The 14,645-nt window shown below is 52.9% G+C and overlaps 1 protein-coding gene across 1 annotated transcript in view; it reads left to right on the top strand.

Annotated features, from left to right (window-relative positions):
* Positions 1-13,624, top strand: part of Fam20c (FAM20C golgi associated secretory pathway kinase) — a 60,386-nt gene extending 46,762 nt beyond the window's left edge. The window contains exons 6-10 of the mRNA XM_008851452.2: positions 8,520-8,700; positions 9,757-9,866; positions 10,682-10,763; positions 11,044-11,103; positions 11,965-13,624. Coding sequence (XP_008849674.1) covers positions 8,520-8,700; positions 9,757-9,866; positions 10,682-10,763; positions 11,044-11,103; positions 11,965-12,214 — 683 coding nt within the window. The 3' untranslated portion in view covers positions 12,215-13,624. The remainder of the gene's footprint in view (positions 1-8,519; positions 8,701-9,756; positions 9,867-10,681; positions 10,764-11,043; positions 11,104-11,964) is intronic.
* Positions 13,625-14,645: the final 1,021 nt, after the last annotated feature.

The following is a 14,645-nucleotide window of genomic DNA, read 5'->3' as shown; positions in this document are numbered from 1 at the left end:
GCTGTAGAGACGCACCCTCTGGAAGGTACAGGCAGGAACTCCACAGCCGAGCTGCGTGGCTCTACAGTTCCCGCAGATAAATCCAATTAAGACCTTGATTAGCTGTGTCTTCAGATTTGCCGGCTCGTAAAAGCCTGACCTAAAAGCTCATTCCTCAGAGTTTTTGCAGATCAGTACTCACGGGTCTTTTCTTAGCTGCATTCATAAATGTGTGAGAATCAAGGCTATGAATCCATGCCACACTGAAGCTCCATGTCCGTCATCCAGCTCCTCCTCTTCAGATTCCATTAATAAGAGTAAATAAGGAGGCTGGAGAAAATGCCTCCATAGTTAAGAACACTTACTACATAAACATGAGTCCCCAAGTTCAAATCCTCAGCACACATAAAGCGGGACATAGCCCCTCACACCTGCAACCCTAGCACAGCAGGGAACAGAGACAGGAGGATGGCTGGGACTTGCTGGCCACTAGCCCAGCTCTCAGGCCAGTGAGAGACCCTGTCTCAAGGAAATAAGGTGGAGAGTGATAGAGCGGGACACCTAGCATCCTCGGGCCTCCGTGAGTGTGCACTGGTGCCTGAAGAGAAGGCAGATAGAACAACTCCTGGAATGGTGGAGACAGATGTTCATTCTTCCTTGGCCCCAGTGCCCTGGCCGTGTGACCAGCCATCCCGGGTGGTGGAAGGTCTCTGGGGTTAGTTGTCAGGCCTGTCAGACAGTCTATGCTGTAGACAGAACGGTCTCCCAAAGGGCTGAAGCTACACAACCTGGGACCTCTGGCTTCCTGCTGGGGTCCTCATCAGCCCCTGCTGGCCTCAGCCATGGGGACCGTCAGTCAGCCCTGATGGCCACCCATTTCTTCAGCCCCAAATCCCAGCACCTCTGCCACTAGCCCCCAGCTCCTAGCTAGGCCCACAGGGACTGACTGCCACACCCTCAGCTGTGCACACCCCTAGGGCACTGAGGCTGACTGCTACCAGCTTGGACTACTACTTCCTGACCTCTGCTGAGTAGTTTGATTGCATCGTGTGTGTGTGTGTGTGTGTGTGTGTGTGTGTGTGTGTGTGTGTGAAGGACTATAGAGTCAGGTTTGTGTCCCCAAATGTCCTTTGGTGTGGGTTTATCCACCAGAACCCGGTTAACCTACAAAGAATCTCCCCTTAAAGAGACTGACTGTCCCCCTCCCCGCAATCATCCGTTGACAGTAGTTCCTCACGTGTAGCTGGGGTTTCTTCACCACTTCTGTACCAGAGACTTGTGCATGCTGTCACCATTGCTGTGAGTTCATGTGAGTAACTGACCAGCGTCTGAAAAACTCTGTTTCCTTGTGGTCATCCACCACCTCTGACTCATAAAATGTTTCTACCCGGTCTTCCACAGTGATGCCTGAGCCTTGGGAGGCAGAGGTTTGATACAGGTGTCCTATGCAGGGAGAAGCGCTCTGCAACCTCTTGTTCCCTGCATGTTGATGAGTTGTGAGTTTCTGTGTTAATCACCATCTGCTGTATGAAGAAGCTTCTCTGGCATCCACCTTATTTTTTGAGACCTGGGTTTCAGAGATTACTGGTCAGCCGGTGAGCTCCAGCGGTCCTCCCGTCTCTACCTCCCCAGCACTGTGGCATAAGCATGCACCAAGAACTCAGGTCTTCACGCCTGCAGGCCCTGAACCATCACTCCAGCCCCTGATTATTACTTTCATAGTGATGCTTCAAGGGCTCAGGAAAGTAACAGAATAGCACACTGTTTTCAGAGGCCCCACTGTTCAGCAGTGACTGACCTTCCCCTGCTCACCCAGACCCAGCACCCTCCTGCCTAGGTTCTTACCTCGGGACAGGAGATAAAGATAAGGAGGGGTCCAAATGCCAGTCACTTGGTCATTGCTGAGGCCTCACAAACGGGGTCATGTCATCCACCTGGACCACCCGCTCCCCAGAACAGAGCTGTAGGCTCGACATCCAGATGAGAGGCAGGGCTCTCACACCCTGCAGCAGCAGACCTCCTCAGAGGCACCCCCCAGAGCCCTTACAGAGCAGTGTGCATGGTGGGACAGCCCTTGGGAAGTCCACAGCAGAGACAGGGACAGCGGGGCACAGGGAGGGACTGCTGCACTCTCTACCTCCTGATACCCAGTACCCATGTCTGTGCCTAGGTGGGGAAGGTCTGGGTTGCCAGCCCTTGTTTCCTCGAATGGTCACATAGAGTAGGCATCACCTTGTCCCTACTTTTATTGAGAAACAAGTGACATACAATACACATAGTATTTTGTGTGTATATCCGATTGTAGAAGGGTGTGTGTGCACATGTGTGTCTGCAGAAGTCATTCCTCAGGAACCCTCAACCTTGTTTTCTGACACAGGGACTCTAACTAGCCTGGAGCTCACCCGAGGAGACTGGGCGGGCTGGCCAGTGAGCCCCAGAGATCTACCTATCGCTGTGTCCTCCAACACTGGAACTACAGGTGTCCACCACCACACCTGGCTTTTTTATTCATTTGTTTATTTCTGTGTGGGTTCTGGGATTGGGATTCAGGTCCTCCTGCTTTTGCTGCCAGTATTTCATGGACTCAGCTTCCCAGTTCCCCATATGGCATTTAAGATGCAGTGTACTACGCTCCAGGCTCTGAATACAGACATCTTCCACATCCAGGACGGGACCCTCAGCCTCCAACCCCTCACCAGGTCACCCTGGTCATGTTTATTCAGCAAGTACTTTACTGCCTAAGCCATCTCCCTGGCCTCTGCTTTGTTTGTTTTCTGTTAACGTTTTGTTTTTTTGAGGCAGGGTTTTGATACACAGCCCTGGCTGGCCTCCAACTCACAGAAATCCGCCTGCCTATGCCTCCTGAGTGCTGGGATTAAAGCTGTGTGCCACCACACTCTGTTTCTAAAAAAAAAAAAAGTTTGCGCTAAATATTCATCTGAGCAGATATTTCTGAGCCCCACCTTGGTTGGCCTGGAGTCCCCCAGTCCCCAGCAGAGGACTACCAATCATCCCGTGTGTACCATGGGCACCCCACACTGGGACTGCTGGTGACAGCCATTGGTCACATCATCACTGAGCCACTTCTTTCTCCATGTCCCCACAGCTGCCGCTCTGTTCAGTGGCTCCACAGTCCTGATCTGTAGCTCCTGGCCAGCCACATGTTGTCAGTCATGAACTCCCATGAACCCCAAGAATATTCTCCGGCTGCACGGGCTCCCCAAACATGGCTTGTCTGGATCAGATGCTCCTCTCTTGACATGGTGCAGAGCTGGGTATCACTGGCCGCTCTTTAACATAGATGCCTCCACCCAGGTGTCCCGCCCGACTACTCTGCTCAGTCAGCCAGATTCTTTTAAGAACCTTCCAGATGTCTGGTTTCCTCTGAGGCAAGGGGTCTTGGAGGCAGCTTTGATCTCGATTTAGAAAGCAAGGTGTGTTTGGAGTCAGTTTCTGCTTCGCTTGCGCTCCTGAGAGCCAAGAGCTGCCGGCAAGCCTTTGATCCGGCAGAAACCCTTCCACTCCAGAGCAGCCTGCACTGGGTCTCTCAGGGAGGAGCATGCCCCACAGGAACCAGCCTGAGCTGGACCCCTCCTGTAAGCCTGGGCAAGTAGCTTGCAGAAATCTCATCCTGGGTGAAGGGCGGTGATTGTGAAATCAAGTTCAGAGGGGGCGATTAAGTGCCCAAGAGCCACACAGCTGTGAGAGGTGGGGCTGTGCCTTGAAATCTCCTTCTCTGTGGAACACTATCCTTTGCTTTGTCAGTGTGTTTCTACTGACCTGTCTCGTACACCATGGGTCTCTGCCCAACCCATGTTTCTGTAAGGTAGTTGTCTCTTTGTGACCACAGGTAACCGATATCTACCCCACCTGGCATGGATTAGGTCTGACCCTTGTTCATTCCGCTTTTATTTTCCTTCCTTGTTGGGTTTGGCAGGCGGCCATGGGACTGTCTGTCCCTACACTGTGTCCAGCTCAGGTGCACTTCGACGAGAAAGCGGTTTCCATTTGGGTCTTCTGGCTGCAACCAGAGCACCATGCCCAGTGACAGAGGCCACAGCCTTTGTGTGACATGGCAGCCTGTGTTCCAAGGAGAGCACAAAGTGAAGAGGTCCATCCACTTGTGGGGACTCTCATCCTTCTGAGTTGATCTCATGATGGGGACAGGCCCACCCTGAACACTCAGGCCTCTCTGACCAGGGCCTGGGATCTATAATGTGTTAGCTTACAGTGGAGACCTGGCCTGGGAACCTCGCTGGCCCTGTGTCCAGGTCATTGGAGGAGGGAGATCCATTGCTCTGAGAAGTAGACTCTCTGGCCTCGAGAGACCATTCTACCACCCCCTCCCCAAGTGCCTTTGTTAGTGTGACTCAAAAGGGACAAACACTCATTTTTACCCCAAACCCCACCCACTCTAACTGCTGAGCCATCTTAGCTCTGCTCCCACATCCTCTTGTATGTGGTTCTCAGCAGGCTCAACTCAGCCTTCACTGAACAGGTAGGTGAGGTAGCTGAGCACAGAGAGGTACTCCCCCCACTTCTGGTCACACAGCCAGAACAGACCCTCAGCTTTCAGAACCCAGATCCCCATCCTAGGTTCCTCTATGGAGCCAGGTTGGATGAGACAGGAACAAGGCTGCTTTCCTCTCCCAACACAATAGGTTATACGCTCAGCCTAGACAGGGCTGGAAGCTATCAGAATCATCCAGTTTCATGGCTCTGGCTAGCAAGATGGAGATTTTCCTGCTGGAGACTGAGCTGTGGCTGACTATGGCTGCTTTTCTGCCCTACATGGCTGGTTAAACAGCATCGGCACTGGGAGCCAAGGCAAGCTGGTCTCCCTTTGATTTTTCCCACCTTAATTACCCAGTGCTGACTCTGGAGGGGTAACAAGGCCAGGCAAGGGAGGAGAGAGGCAGAAACCAGCGGGCAAGCCAGACCAGTCAGGACTTGTGTGTCCACGGGTGTGGTAGGAACCATAGCAGCCCTGCCACACTCCCCCTTCACCACCCCCCAGCCTCTCCAGACCCAGTGCTGGCCATCCCCCTGCCTCCTTATGCTCTGAGTGACTCTGTGGCCTAGATATGCGTCTCAGAGCGTGTGTGTGTGTGTGGTGTGTACGCTGATGTGGAGATCAGAGGTCGACATTGGATGTCTTATTCAATCTCCCCATTTTTTTGAGGCAGGGCATCTCACTGAATCTGGAGCTTCCCAATGAGGCTAGGCTACTAGCGAGCTCTGGAGACCCGCCTCTCAGTTTCCCCAGCACCAGGATTCCAAGTATGTACCACCACCGCATACAGCTTTTTTTATATGTGTGCTGGGGATGGAACTCGGTCTTCATGTTTGCATGGCAAACACTTTACTAATTGAGTCATCACCCCAGACATAGAGTTTATTTTGGCCCACAGGACCAAGCCCTGTGTCTCCCAGGCTGCAGGTTCCTGGGAGGTACAGGGATTGGCCTGGACCTCAAGGCTGAGAGGAAGCGCCCAGTCCAGATGCTGGCAGTGCACAGACAGGAGGAGCTGGGACTGTGTTGAGGAGCTCACACTGCGTGGGTGCATTTCCTCAGGAGAGTTCTGGACCCCAGGGTTCCAAGGTTTTCACGACACCAAACACATAAAGCAAAGTATCAAACATGGAAAACTCACACATCAAATAAAAATACATTTTAAAAAAATTTTTAGGGGCTGGAGAGATGGCTCAGCGGTTAAGAGCCCTGACGACTCTTGCAGAGAACCCGGGTTCAATTCCCAGCATCCACATGGTGGCTCCGAATGTCCTTAACGCCAGTTCCAGGGGAATCCGAAGCCCTCTTCTGACCTCCGCGGCACTGCATGACACGGGTGCACTCACATACATGCAGGCAATACACTCATACACATAAAATAAAAATATATTTTTTAAATGTTTTAAAATCACAATTCAGGAGGTATGAGAGATGGTTCAGTGGTTAAGAGCACTGACTGCTTTTGCAAATGACTTGGATTCAGTGCCCAGCCACCCACATGGTGGTTAACAATGGTCTGTAACTCCATTTATAGGGGATCTGATGCCCTCTTCTGGCCCCTATGGGCACTACATGCATGCAAATGGTGCACCTACATACATTCAAGGAAACACTCATACATGTAAAATATAAATAAATGAATGTTTTAAAAACAAAAATATAAATTTTAAATAAAAATCACAATTCCGTGATTTTCACGTTGCTGCCAAATCTTTATCACCACCCAAGTCTAGAATATTCTTTCTATCACAAAACAAAGCCTGTCTCATCAGCAGCCACTCAGACCTCTCCCTCAGGCCCTAGCAACCAAGCACTCCTGGTCTCGTGGTCTGAGGTTCTGGGTGGGGTGTGTGGTAGGAGCCACATGCGGATTCTCTTCTGGCTTCTCTCTACACTGGATGTCCTGGGGTCCTCCGCGTGGCAGGTCATGGTCCCTTTTCATCTTTTTTGATGTTGCGTTTTCTCCTTGTATAAAAACAGTGTTTTAGGGCTGTGAATGTAGCTCAGTTGGTAGAGCTCTTGCCTAGCATGCATGAAACCCTGGGTTCCATCCCCAGCACTGCATAAACCAGATATGGTAATGTGCGCCTATAATCCCGACACTGGGAGGTGGAGGCAGGAGGATCAGCAGTTCAAGGTCGGGGACTGGGGAGGAAGCCAGACAGTGTAGTGTTTGCCTGGCAACCCGAAGGATCTCGGTTCAATCCCCAGACTCCATGTTTAAAATGAATAAGTGTGGGGGTACACATTCATAATATCAGCACAGAGGAGGTGGAGGCAGGGGGATCACTGGGACTGCTGGCCAGCCAGCCTAGCCTGCTTGTGAATAGCTAGCATGGAAGGGACCCTGTCTCCAAAACAAGGTGGACAGCACCTGAGAAATGACCCCTTAGGGAAAATATCTGTACACACGTGCACCTGTGCACCCACAAATGTCACAACGAAGTTCAAAGTCATCTGCTACATAACAAGTCTAAGACCAGCCTGGGCTACATGAAACCGTGTCCCAAGAGGGAAAAAAGAAAAAGAAAACTGTGTTTTGCTTGTCCAGTGTTGGCAGCTGGTGTCTGGGTGGAGCTCCTGTGTGGAAGTGTCTTCACCTCTCTGAGGTGATTGGTGGGAACCTGGGTGGGGAACGGCACCATGTGTAACCCTCTGAGGAGCCAACCAGCTTCCATGCATCTGGGGTTCCCTCTTGACACATGTCACCATCTAGCCCTTTGATCACAACCACCTAGAGAGTATGAGGCACTGTCTCACTGTGAGTTTGAACTTTCTAAATGGCTGGGATGCTGGGCATCTTCCCATGAGCTTCATGGCCATTTGTGAGGTTGTGTTTTCGTGTGTGTGTGTGTGTGTACACATGCCCACGTGTATGCACAGGATGTCAGAGGTCAACCAGGGTGTCATCTGTTCTTTAGGTGCCGACCTCTTCTCTTTTTGATACAGAGTCTATCCCTTTTCCCCAGAACTCACTGATTCAACCAGCAGGCTGGCTGACCAGTGAGCCCCAGGGATCCTCCTCTCTCCCTTCCTGGCCTGGAGTCTAGGCATGTACCATCACACCTGGCTCTTTACATGGATCCCGGGGATCCAACTCAGTTGCTCCTGTTTGCACGGTGGGCAAACTTTAGCCTCTGAGCTGCCTCTCCAGACCCCATTTGTGTTTCTTCCTTGGAACATGGATCTACCTGTGTATGTCTTTACCTGGGTTCCTTTCATGGCCAAGCTGCTGGAGCTCTTTGCACGTTCTTCATGCTTATCCCCTCCCCCAGGTGTGGGATAGGTAGTTTTCTCTGGTTCCATGGAGCATCTTGGCTCTTCACGGTGTGAGTCAATCTTAGAGGGCTGTTGAACATTAAGTCTAGAGTTTCTAGACCACAGGCTTCAGCTCTGAATGTGTAAAGCTAGCAGCCCAGGCCAGGCTCTGACTTCACTCGAGTGGTAGTCTTCTCTTTGGGCTATGTTCTGAAGAGTGGGGTGTCATAGTTGGCTTCAGTTGTCAATTTGACACAAGGGGGGAGGGAGAACGACCCTCAACTGAGGAATTTCCTCCCCCAGACTAGCCTGTGGCCATGTCTATGGGGCATTTTCTTGATCGCTAATTGATGTAGGAGGGCCCAGCCCACTATGGTGCTGCCATCCCTGGACAGGTGGGCCTGGGCTGTATAAGAAAGGTAGCTGAGTAAGCCAGGGGAGCAAACCAATAAGCAGTGTTCCTCCATGGTCTCTGCTTCAGTTCCTGCCTCCAGGTTCCTGCCTTGAGCTCCTGCCTTGGCTTCCCTTGATGACAGACTGTGAGGTGTAAGCCAGATAAACACTTTCCTCCCTGAGTTGTTTTTGGTCAGTGTTTCATCACATCATCAGAAAAGTAACTATTACATGGGTTCAGGGTGATAACAGATGCTGTGTGGTGAGACCTGTGACACTGGCAGAGCCCTGGGAAGGCCTTGAGGTGCCATATGGGGATAGCCCTGTGGGCATTGCTGGCTGAGGTGCCACTGACCACATCTGTCTCCCTCTTCAGCCAACAACATCTGCTTCTATGGGGAGTGTTCCTACTACTGCTCCACAGAGCACGCCCTGTGTGGGAGGCCCGACCAGATCGAGGGCTCACTGGCTGCCTTCCTGCCTGACCTGTCCCTGGCCAAGAGGAAGACGTGGCGGAACCCCTGGCGCCGCTCCTACCACAAGCGCAAGAAGGCGGAGTGAGTGGGGCGCGTGGGACTTGGGGACTGCGTAGCTGAGGACACTCGACCTAGGGGTGAGGGGTCAGTGGTCCATGGCATGGGTAGGAAGCAGGCAACAGGGCCTGGGCAGGACCAGCTCTACTATGCCACTGTGAGATGATGGCGACCACCTGTCATGGTTACTTGTCTCATTGCTGTGACCTGACCAAAGCAACTTAAAGGAGGAAGGGTTTACTGTGACTCACAGCGTGAGGGTAAAGGAGGAAGGGTTTACTGTGACTCACAGCGTGAGGGTAAAGGAGGAAGGGTTTATTCTGGCTCCATCGTAGTGGGAAGGCATGGCGGCAGGAGCGTGAGGCCTCTGGTCACATCGTGAGGCCGCTGGTCACATGTTGTCCACAGTCAGGAAGCAGAGAGAGATGCATGCTGGTGCTCAGCTCACTTTCCCCTTTCTATTCAGTCCAGGCCCCCAGCCCCGTGGGATGGTGCTGCTGACATCCAGGGTGGGTCTTCCCCCCTTCAGTTAAACCTTTCTGGAAATGCCCTCAGAGACACACCCAGAGATGTGTTTCCATGGTGATCCTAAATCCAGTCCAGTTGGCAATATTCACCACCACAGGGTTTCTATCTGAGAATAAGGAGAAGTGCTGGCCTGGCACCCATCAAAATGCCACCTGCCAGTGCTTGAGTTGGGCTTTGCTTCTGTTCCTCCGTCCCTGTACAGAAAGCACATCCCGTCAGTCAAGAAAAATGTTATGTCTGTGAGTCATTGGGTCTTAAAAGTGAGCCCCCACCACTACTACCAGCTGACAGTGCTTCCATGCCTGGTCCCTTCAGAGCTGGTAGAGTGAATTCATCACCTCCCAGCCCCCTACTCCTATTAATGCAGCCTCATAGCCTGTCCCAAAGTGTGTTCCTTTGCAGACACTCCATCCACATGTGAATCGTCCTTGTGAAATGTGAGCCTGCTGGATCTGTGCTCTGCCAAGCCATACAGCACCCCAAATCTGGCCTGGGCCTCCCTGTCCACACGGGGGAGAGACTCTGTCTTGGTCTCACACTGGCTCCCTGCAGGTGGGAAGTGGACCCTGATTACTGTGAAGAAGTGAAGCAGACACCACCCTACGACAGCGGCCACCGCATCCTAGACATCATGGACATGACCATCTTTGATTTCCTCATGGGTATGTCCTGCAGGGCATGCTTGCTGCCAGGAATGCCTAATTGGCTTTAACTGGTGTTGTAGTTTGCTGTCTGTTACTGTGATAAGACATTGACCAAAATCAACTTGGGGAAGAAAGAGTTTATTTCACCTTACAGCTCACAGTCCATCACCCAGGGAAGTCAGGGCAGGAACTGGAGCAGGAACAGAAGCACAGATCATGGAGGGTTGCTATTTGCTGGCTTGCTCCCCATGGCCTGCTCGGCTGCCTTTCTTATACAGCCCAGGCCCACCTGCCTAGGGATGGGATTGCCCACAGTGGGCTCCGCCCTCCTACATCAATTAGCAATCAAGAAAATGACCCACAGACGTGGCCACAGGCCAATCTGATGGAGGAAATTCCCAGTTGAGATTCCCCCTCCCCAGGTGATTCTAGTTAGTGTCAAGGTGACAAAAACTAACCAGTACAACTGACCCCTTGTCAACTTGACACACAGACACATCACTGTAATTCATACTCTTTTCATTTCTTGTCCCCAAGATCTCATGCTAATGTCACAGTATAAAATACAGTCCAACCTTTTAAAGTTCCACCATCTTTTAAAAAGTCCAAAGTCAACTGTGGGCTCCTATAAAATAAAAGGTAAGTTATTTACTTTCTTATTCTAAGAGGGAAGAACCAAGGCACAGTTACAATCAGATCCAAACAAAGCCAAAATCCTCGAGTATAAAAAGTTCAGTGTCCATGTCAGGGACTCACTCGGATCGAGGCACCGCCTGGTGATTGTGACTGGGGAGGGCAGTGGCCTCTGAATGTCTGTGTGCTTGTCCCCACAGGGAACATGGATAGACATCACTACGAGACCTTCGAGAAGTTTGGGAACGAGACATTCATCATACACTTGGACAACGGGCGTGGGTGGGTCTTGTGCCCCCCATAGACCCTGAGGAGTGGCTATCTCTATCCCTGGGGGCCCAGCCCAGTCTGAGAAGCAGGCCCTGGGTCAAGGGAAATCACCCTCACCTGGGGCAGGGTGCTGTCAGCAGGGAGGTGGAGGCCCTGAAATGTGCTAGATTCAGAGCAGTGACTGTTTGACCCATGGTTACTGGACTGAGGTGGGCGGGATCCTCCAGGGTCATCCCAGCTTCTTCCCCTCCCCTCAGGACCTGACCTCCGTCCCTCCTCTTTCCTTCTGCAGGTTTGGGAAATACTCACATGACGAACTTTCTATTCTAGCTCCTCTTCATCAGTGCTGCAGGTACGAGCTGAGCCTAACCGCTCCTCCCCAGTTGCTCCTTCCTGGCCATTCCTCCCCAGCCATTCCTCCCTGGCTGCCCCTCCCTGGCCAGTCCTCCCCAGCTGCAGCCATCACTGCAGGAGCATCCAAAGCTGAGCCTGCCCACTCCCAGCCCGCTGTAGCACAGGGGACAGGCATCCACAGCCTCAGCCCACCCCACCTCACCACCTGTGGTTTCTGCTGGATCATCTTCCTCCCTGAGCCTCACCTGGGTCCTTATGCCTTCCACCCATAAGGACCCTGTGAGGACACCAAGGTCCACACGCAGGGTCCTTGGGTCCTGGCTGTGGGCCAGACCCATCCCACTTACCTGCCACAGGTTCTAAACTTATCCCCTCCTTCATGGTTGGACACAGGTGTCTGAGAGTGCACCTGCACAGGGCCACAGGCCAACCGAGTAGGGACAGCCCCCCCCCAAAAGTGAACACTTAGCCAGGTCTTAGGTCTGCTCTCCAGACTCAGGGCACCCGTCCTGCCCCCTGCCCCTCAGGAGAAGACTGCATCGACATTCATGTATAAAAACAGCCAACTCCGCAGGACTTAGCCCATGAAGCCTGGATCTTGGGCCTCTTTGGGTCTGCAGTTTTTCTCTCTGTTCATCTGTCTCTGCCTCTTTCTCTCTCCGCTCTTTCCATACCTCTGTTTCTGTCTCTGTCTTCTTTCTCTCTCTTACTCCATGTCTCTGTCTCTTGTCTTCATGCCTGCGTTTCTACGCTTCTGTCTGTCTGTCTTTCTCCCTGTCTGTCTCTCCTATTATATTCCCCTGGAGCCTCACCCCCACCCCCTTTTTATCCCCTTGGCAACCCCTTGTTCTCTCTGTAGGATCCGGAGGTCCACCCACCTGCGGCTGCAGCTGCTGGCAAGGGAGGAGTACAAACTGAGCCGACTGATGGCCGAGTCCCTGCAACAGGACAAGGTGGCGCCTGTTCTCTACCAGCTGCACCTGGAGGCCCTGGACCGAAGGCTGCGCATCGTGCTGCAGGCCGTGCGGGACTGCGTAGAGAAGGATGGGCTGCGCAGCGTGGTGGAGGATGACCTGGAGGCTGAGCACAGAGTCACCACGGAGAGGTAGTGACCTCGCTGCCCACGAGGAAGGAGGAGCACATGGCTTCACACATCACCTGTGGACTCTGAATTTAGAGATGGGTCATCCCCACAGAATGGCCTTTGGCAGGGTGCATGAGGTTTCCCTCATGACTCCAGTGGGGATGTGTGGGCCTCTAGGTCCCGCACAGGCCGAACAAGGTGCCATGGATACCCAGAAGAATGGCCAGTGGGAAGAGCTCCATCCTTCCTCTGGGGAGGAATCTTTAGTCACTGTTTTGTACTTAACCTAAGGCTCACACTCCTGTAAACAGAGAGCCACCTACACAGACCAGAGATCACCTCAGGGGAGGACCTGCTATGATGTGCCCATACCCTGGGTCTCAGCTCTCAAACGCTGGAGAGCCCATCAGCTGGGGAGACGCCGATGGATGTCAAGGCCTACACGTGGACAAATGGGCACCTGAGCATCGGATTCAGATAAAAACTACCAGCTACCAACTTGTCCACCGCTATGCGGTGGCCAGACCTTACTGGTTGGCGGCAGGCACTGCCCACCTCAGCTTCTCAGTTCTGGACAGTGACCATCAAGGCACTGTACTGGGCCTATGGCCCCAGGGCAGCAGGCTAACCTTGCAGCATTTTTTTGTGGAGTAGTTTGCAGAGAGGTAACCCTGCAATAAAGATACAGCAAGCTGTGTCATGGCTGTCTAGAGCAGGGCGCTGGCTCCCTGGCTCAGTTACTTTCCCAGACAGCAAGGTCTAGAACCCAACATGGCCAAGCTGGGCTCTTACAGCATCTGGGTGGCCTGGGTCTGAGGCCTGCTGGAGCTGTGGAGAGAGCTACCTGTACAGCCTTGGGGTAAACAGGCTAGGTGAGGCCTATGCTCTCTAAGGGGAGGGCTAATTGAGAGGACAGGAGAGCTGCCAAGATCTGTCCTAGGTGTCCCCTACGAGGCTCTGAGCCACAAGTCCCCCAGAAGAGGCATTCATACAGTCCTGTGTAAGGCTACAACATACCTGAGCAGAAGCTACAAAGGTGGTTACCTAGGGGCCCACTGGGAGCTACCGATTCTTCCACTGCTGGCCCCAGGACTCAGACTCCCTCAGAGATCTCCTGAAGGGTCCCCCTCCTTCCAGAATGTGGTGATGGCTGGCCAGGGGCCAGACCTCTGCCAGGGAGCAGGGTCCAGGAGAGGATCCTGGGGACAGTTCACCACAGACTCTGCTGAGTCACAGGAAGTTGAAACCCAGGCCTGCTCCTATTCCTGCTCCTTCCCAGCTGTCACCCTGTCACTTGCTACCGCCCCCGCCCCCACCAAGGGGAGCTGAGTGGTATGAGCAGTTGCATTAAGATCCAGCAGGTGACCAGTGAAATCCCCACTGTCCTCTGAAGCAATAATACAAAACTAGATTTGTCTTCCTCCCTTTAAAAAAATATCTTATTGTGTGTGTGCACAGGTATTTCAGGTGTGTGTATATGTGTGCATACAAATTTCAGGTGTTTGTACATTTGGAGGCCAGAGCTCAAGGTCAGGTGTATCCCTTTATCACTGTGTATTACTTTTCAACACAGGGTTTCCCTGAACCTGAAGCTCACCCATTTGGCTAGGCTGGCTGGCAAGCGAGCCCCGAGGATCCTCCTGCCTCTGTCTCCCCAGTGCTGGGACTGCAAACCCGCACCACCATGCCTGGCTTTTTTACATGGACCCTCATGCTTACAAAGCAAACACTTCACCATCTGAGCCACCTCCCCAACCTTGTTTTCCTCCTTTAACAGAGGGGAAAGCGAGGCTCCGAGACAGGAAGTCAGGCCCTAAACCAGTAGCTTCCTGAGTTGGCAAAACCAGTGCTGGAAACCTAGAGAGAATGCCGAGGCCTGCTGGACCCCAATTCCCAGCTGGGCTTGGCACAGTTTCTGCACAGCACCCTGGCAAGAGGGCCTTAGACTGATGAACCTAGAAAGGAAATAAACAGTGATCAAGTGGCCCCCAAACCTGCTTCCCACTTTCCTGTGCCAGCAGAAGGCCCAGTGTTTGCCCTGTGCCTCAGGCAGGAGCCAGTGCTCCACCATTTGACCACCTGGCCAGGGACAGGCGAGCCTCCCCTGCCCCATGTGTTATGGGTGTCGGCTTTGTCCTGTCCACAGTCAGGGGGTTCCAGAACATTCCATGACCATCACCCCCAATTCTACAAGACCTTCCTCTGCTAACAGGCCTATGGGCCCTGTGGCAGGCCAGGCTGGAAGGTCTGTCCACCCTCATTGGATTGCAGAGGTGACAGAGATACAACCAAATCAGTCGCAAGACCAAGACAACAGGGACAGATGGTCACTCGGCAGACGTCCGAGAGATGAAGGAGAGGGTCTCACACACCCCAAATCCACAGGTTGATAGCCAACCCCTAGGGTGGCTGGGGGCAGGACCTTGGTGGATGTAAGGTGGTGAACGAGCTCACTG

This window comes from Nannospalax galili, unplaced genomic scaffold (genome assembly GCF_000622305.1).
Source record: "Nannospalax galili isolate Female #2095 unplaced genomic scaffold, S.galili_v1.0 scaffold664, whole genome shotgun sequence".
In the NCBI taxonomy this organism is placed as follows: Eukaryota; Metazoa; Chordata; class Mammalia; order Rodentia; family Spalacidae; genus Nannospalax; species Nannospalax galili.
This window is presented reverse-complemented; position numbering and strand designations above follow the sequence as displayed.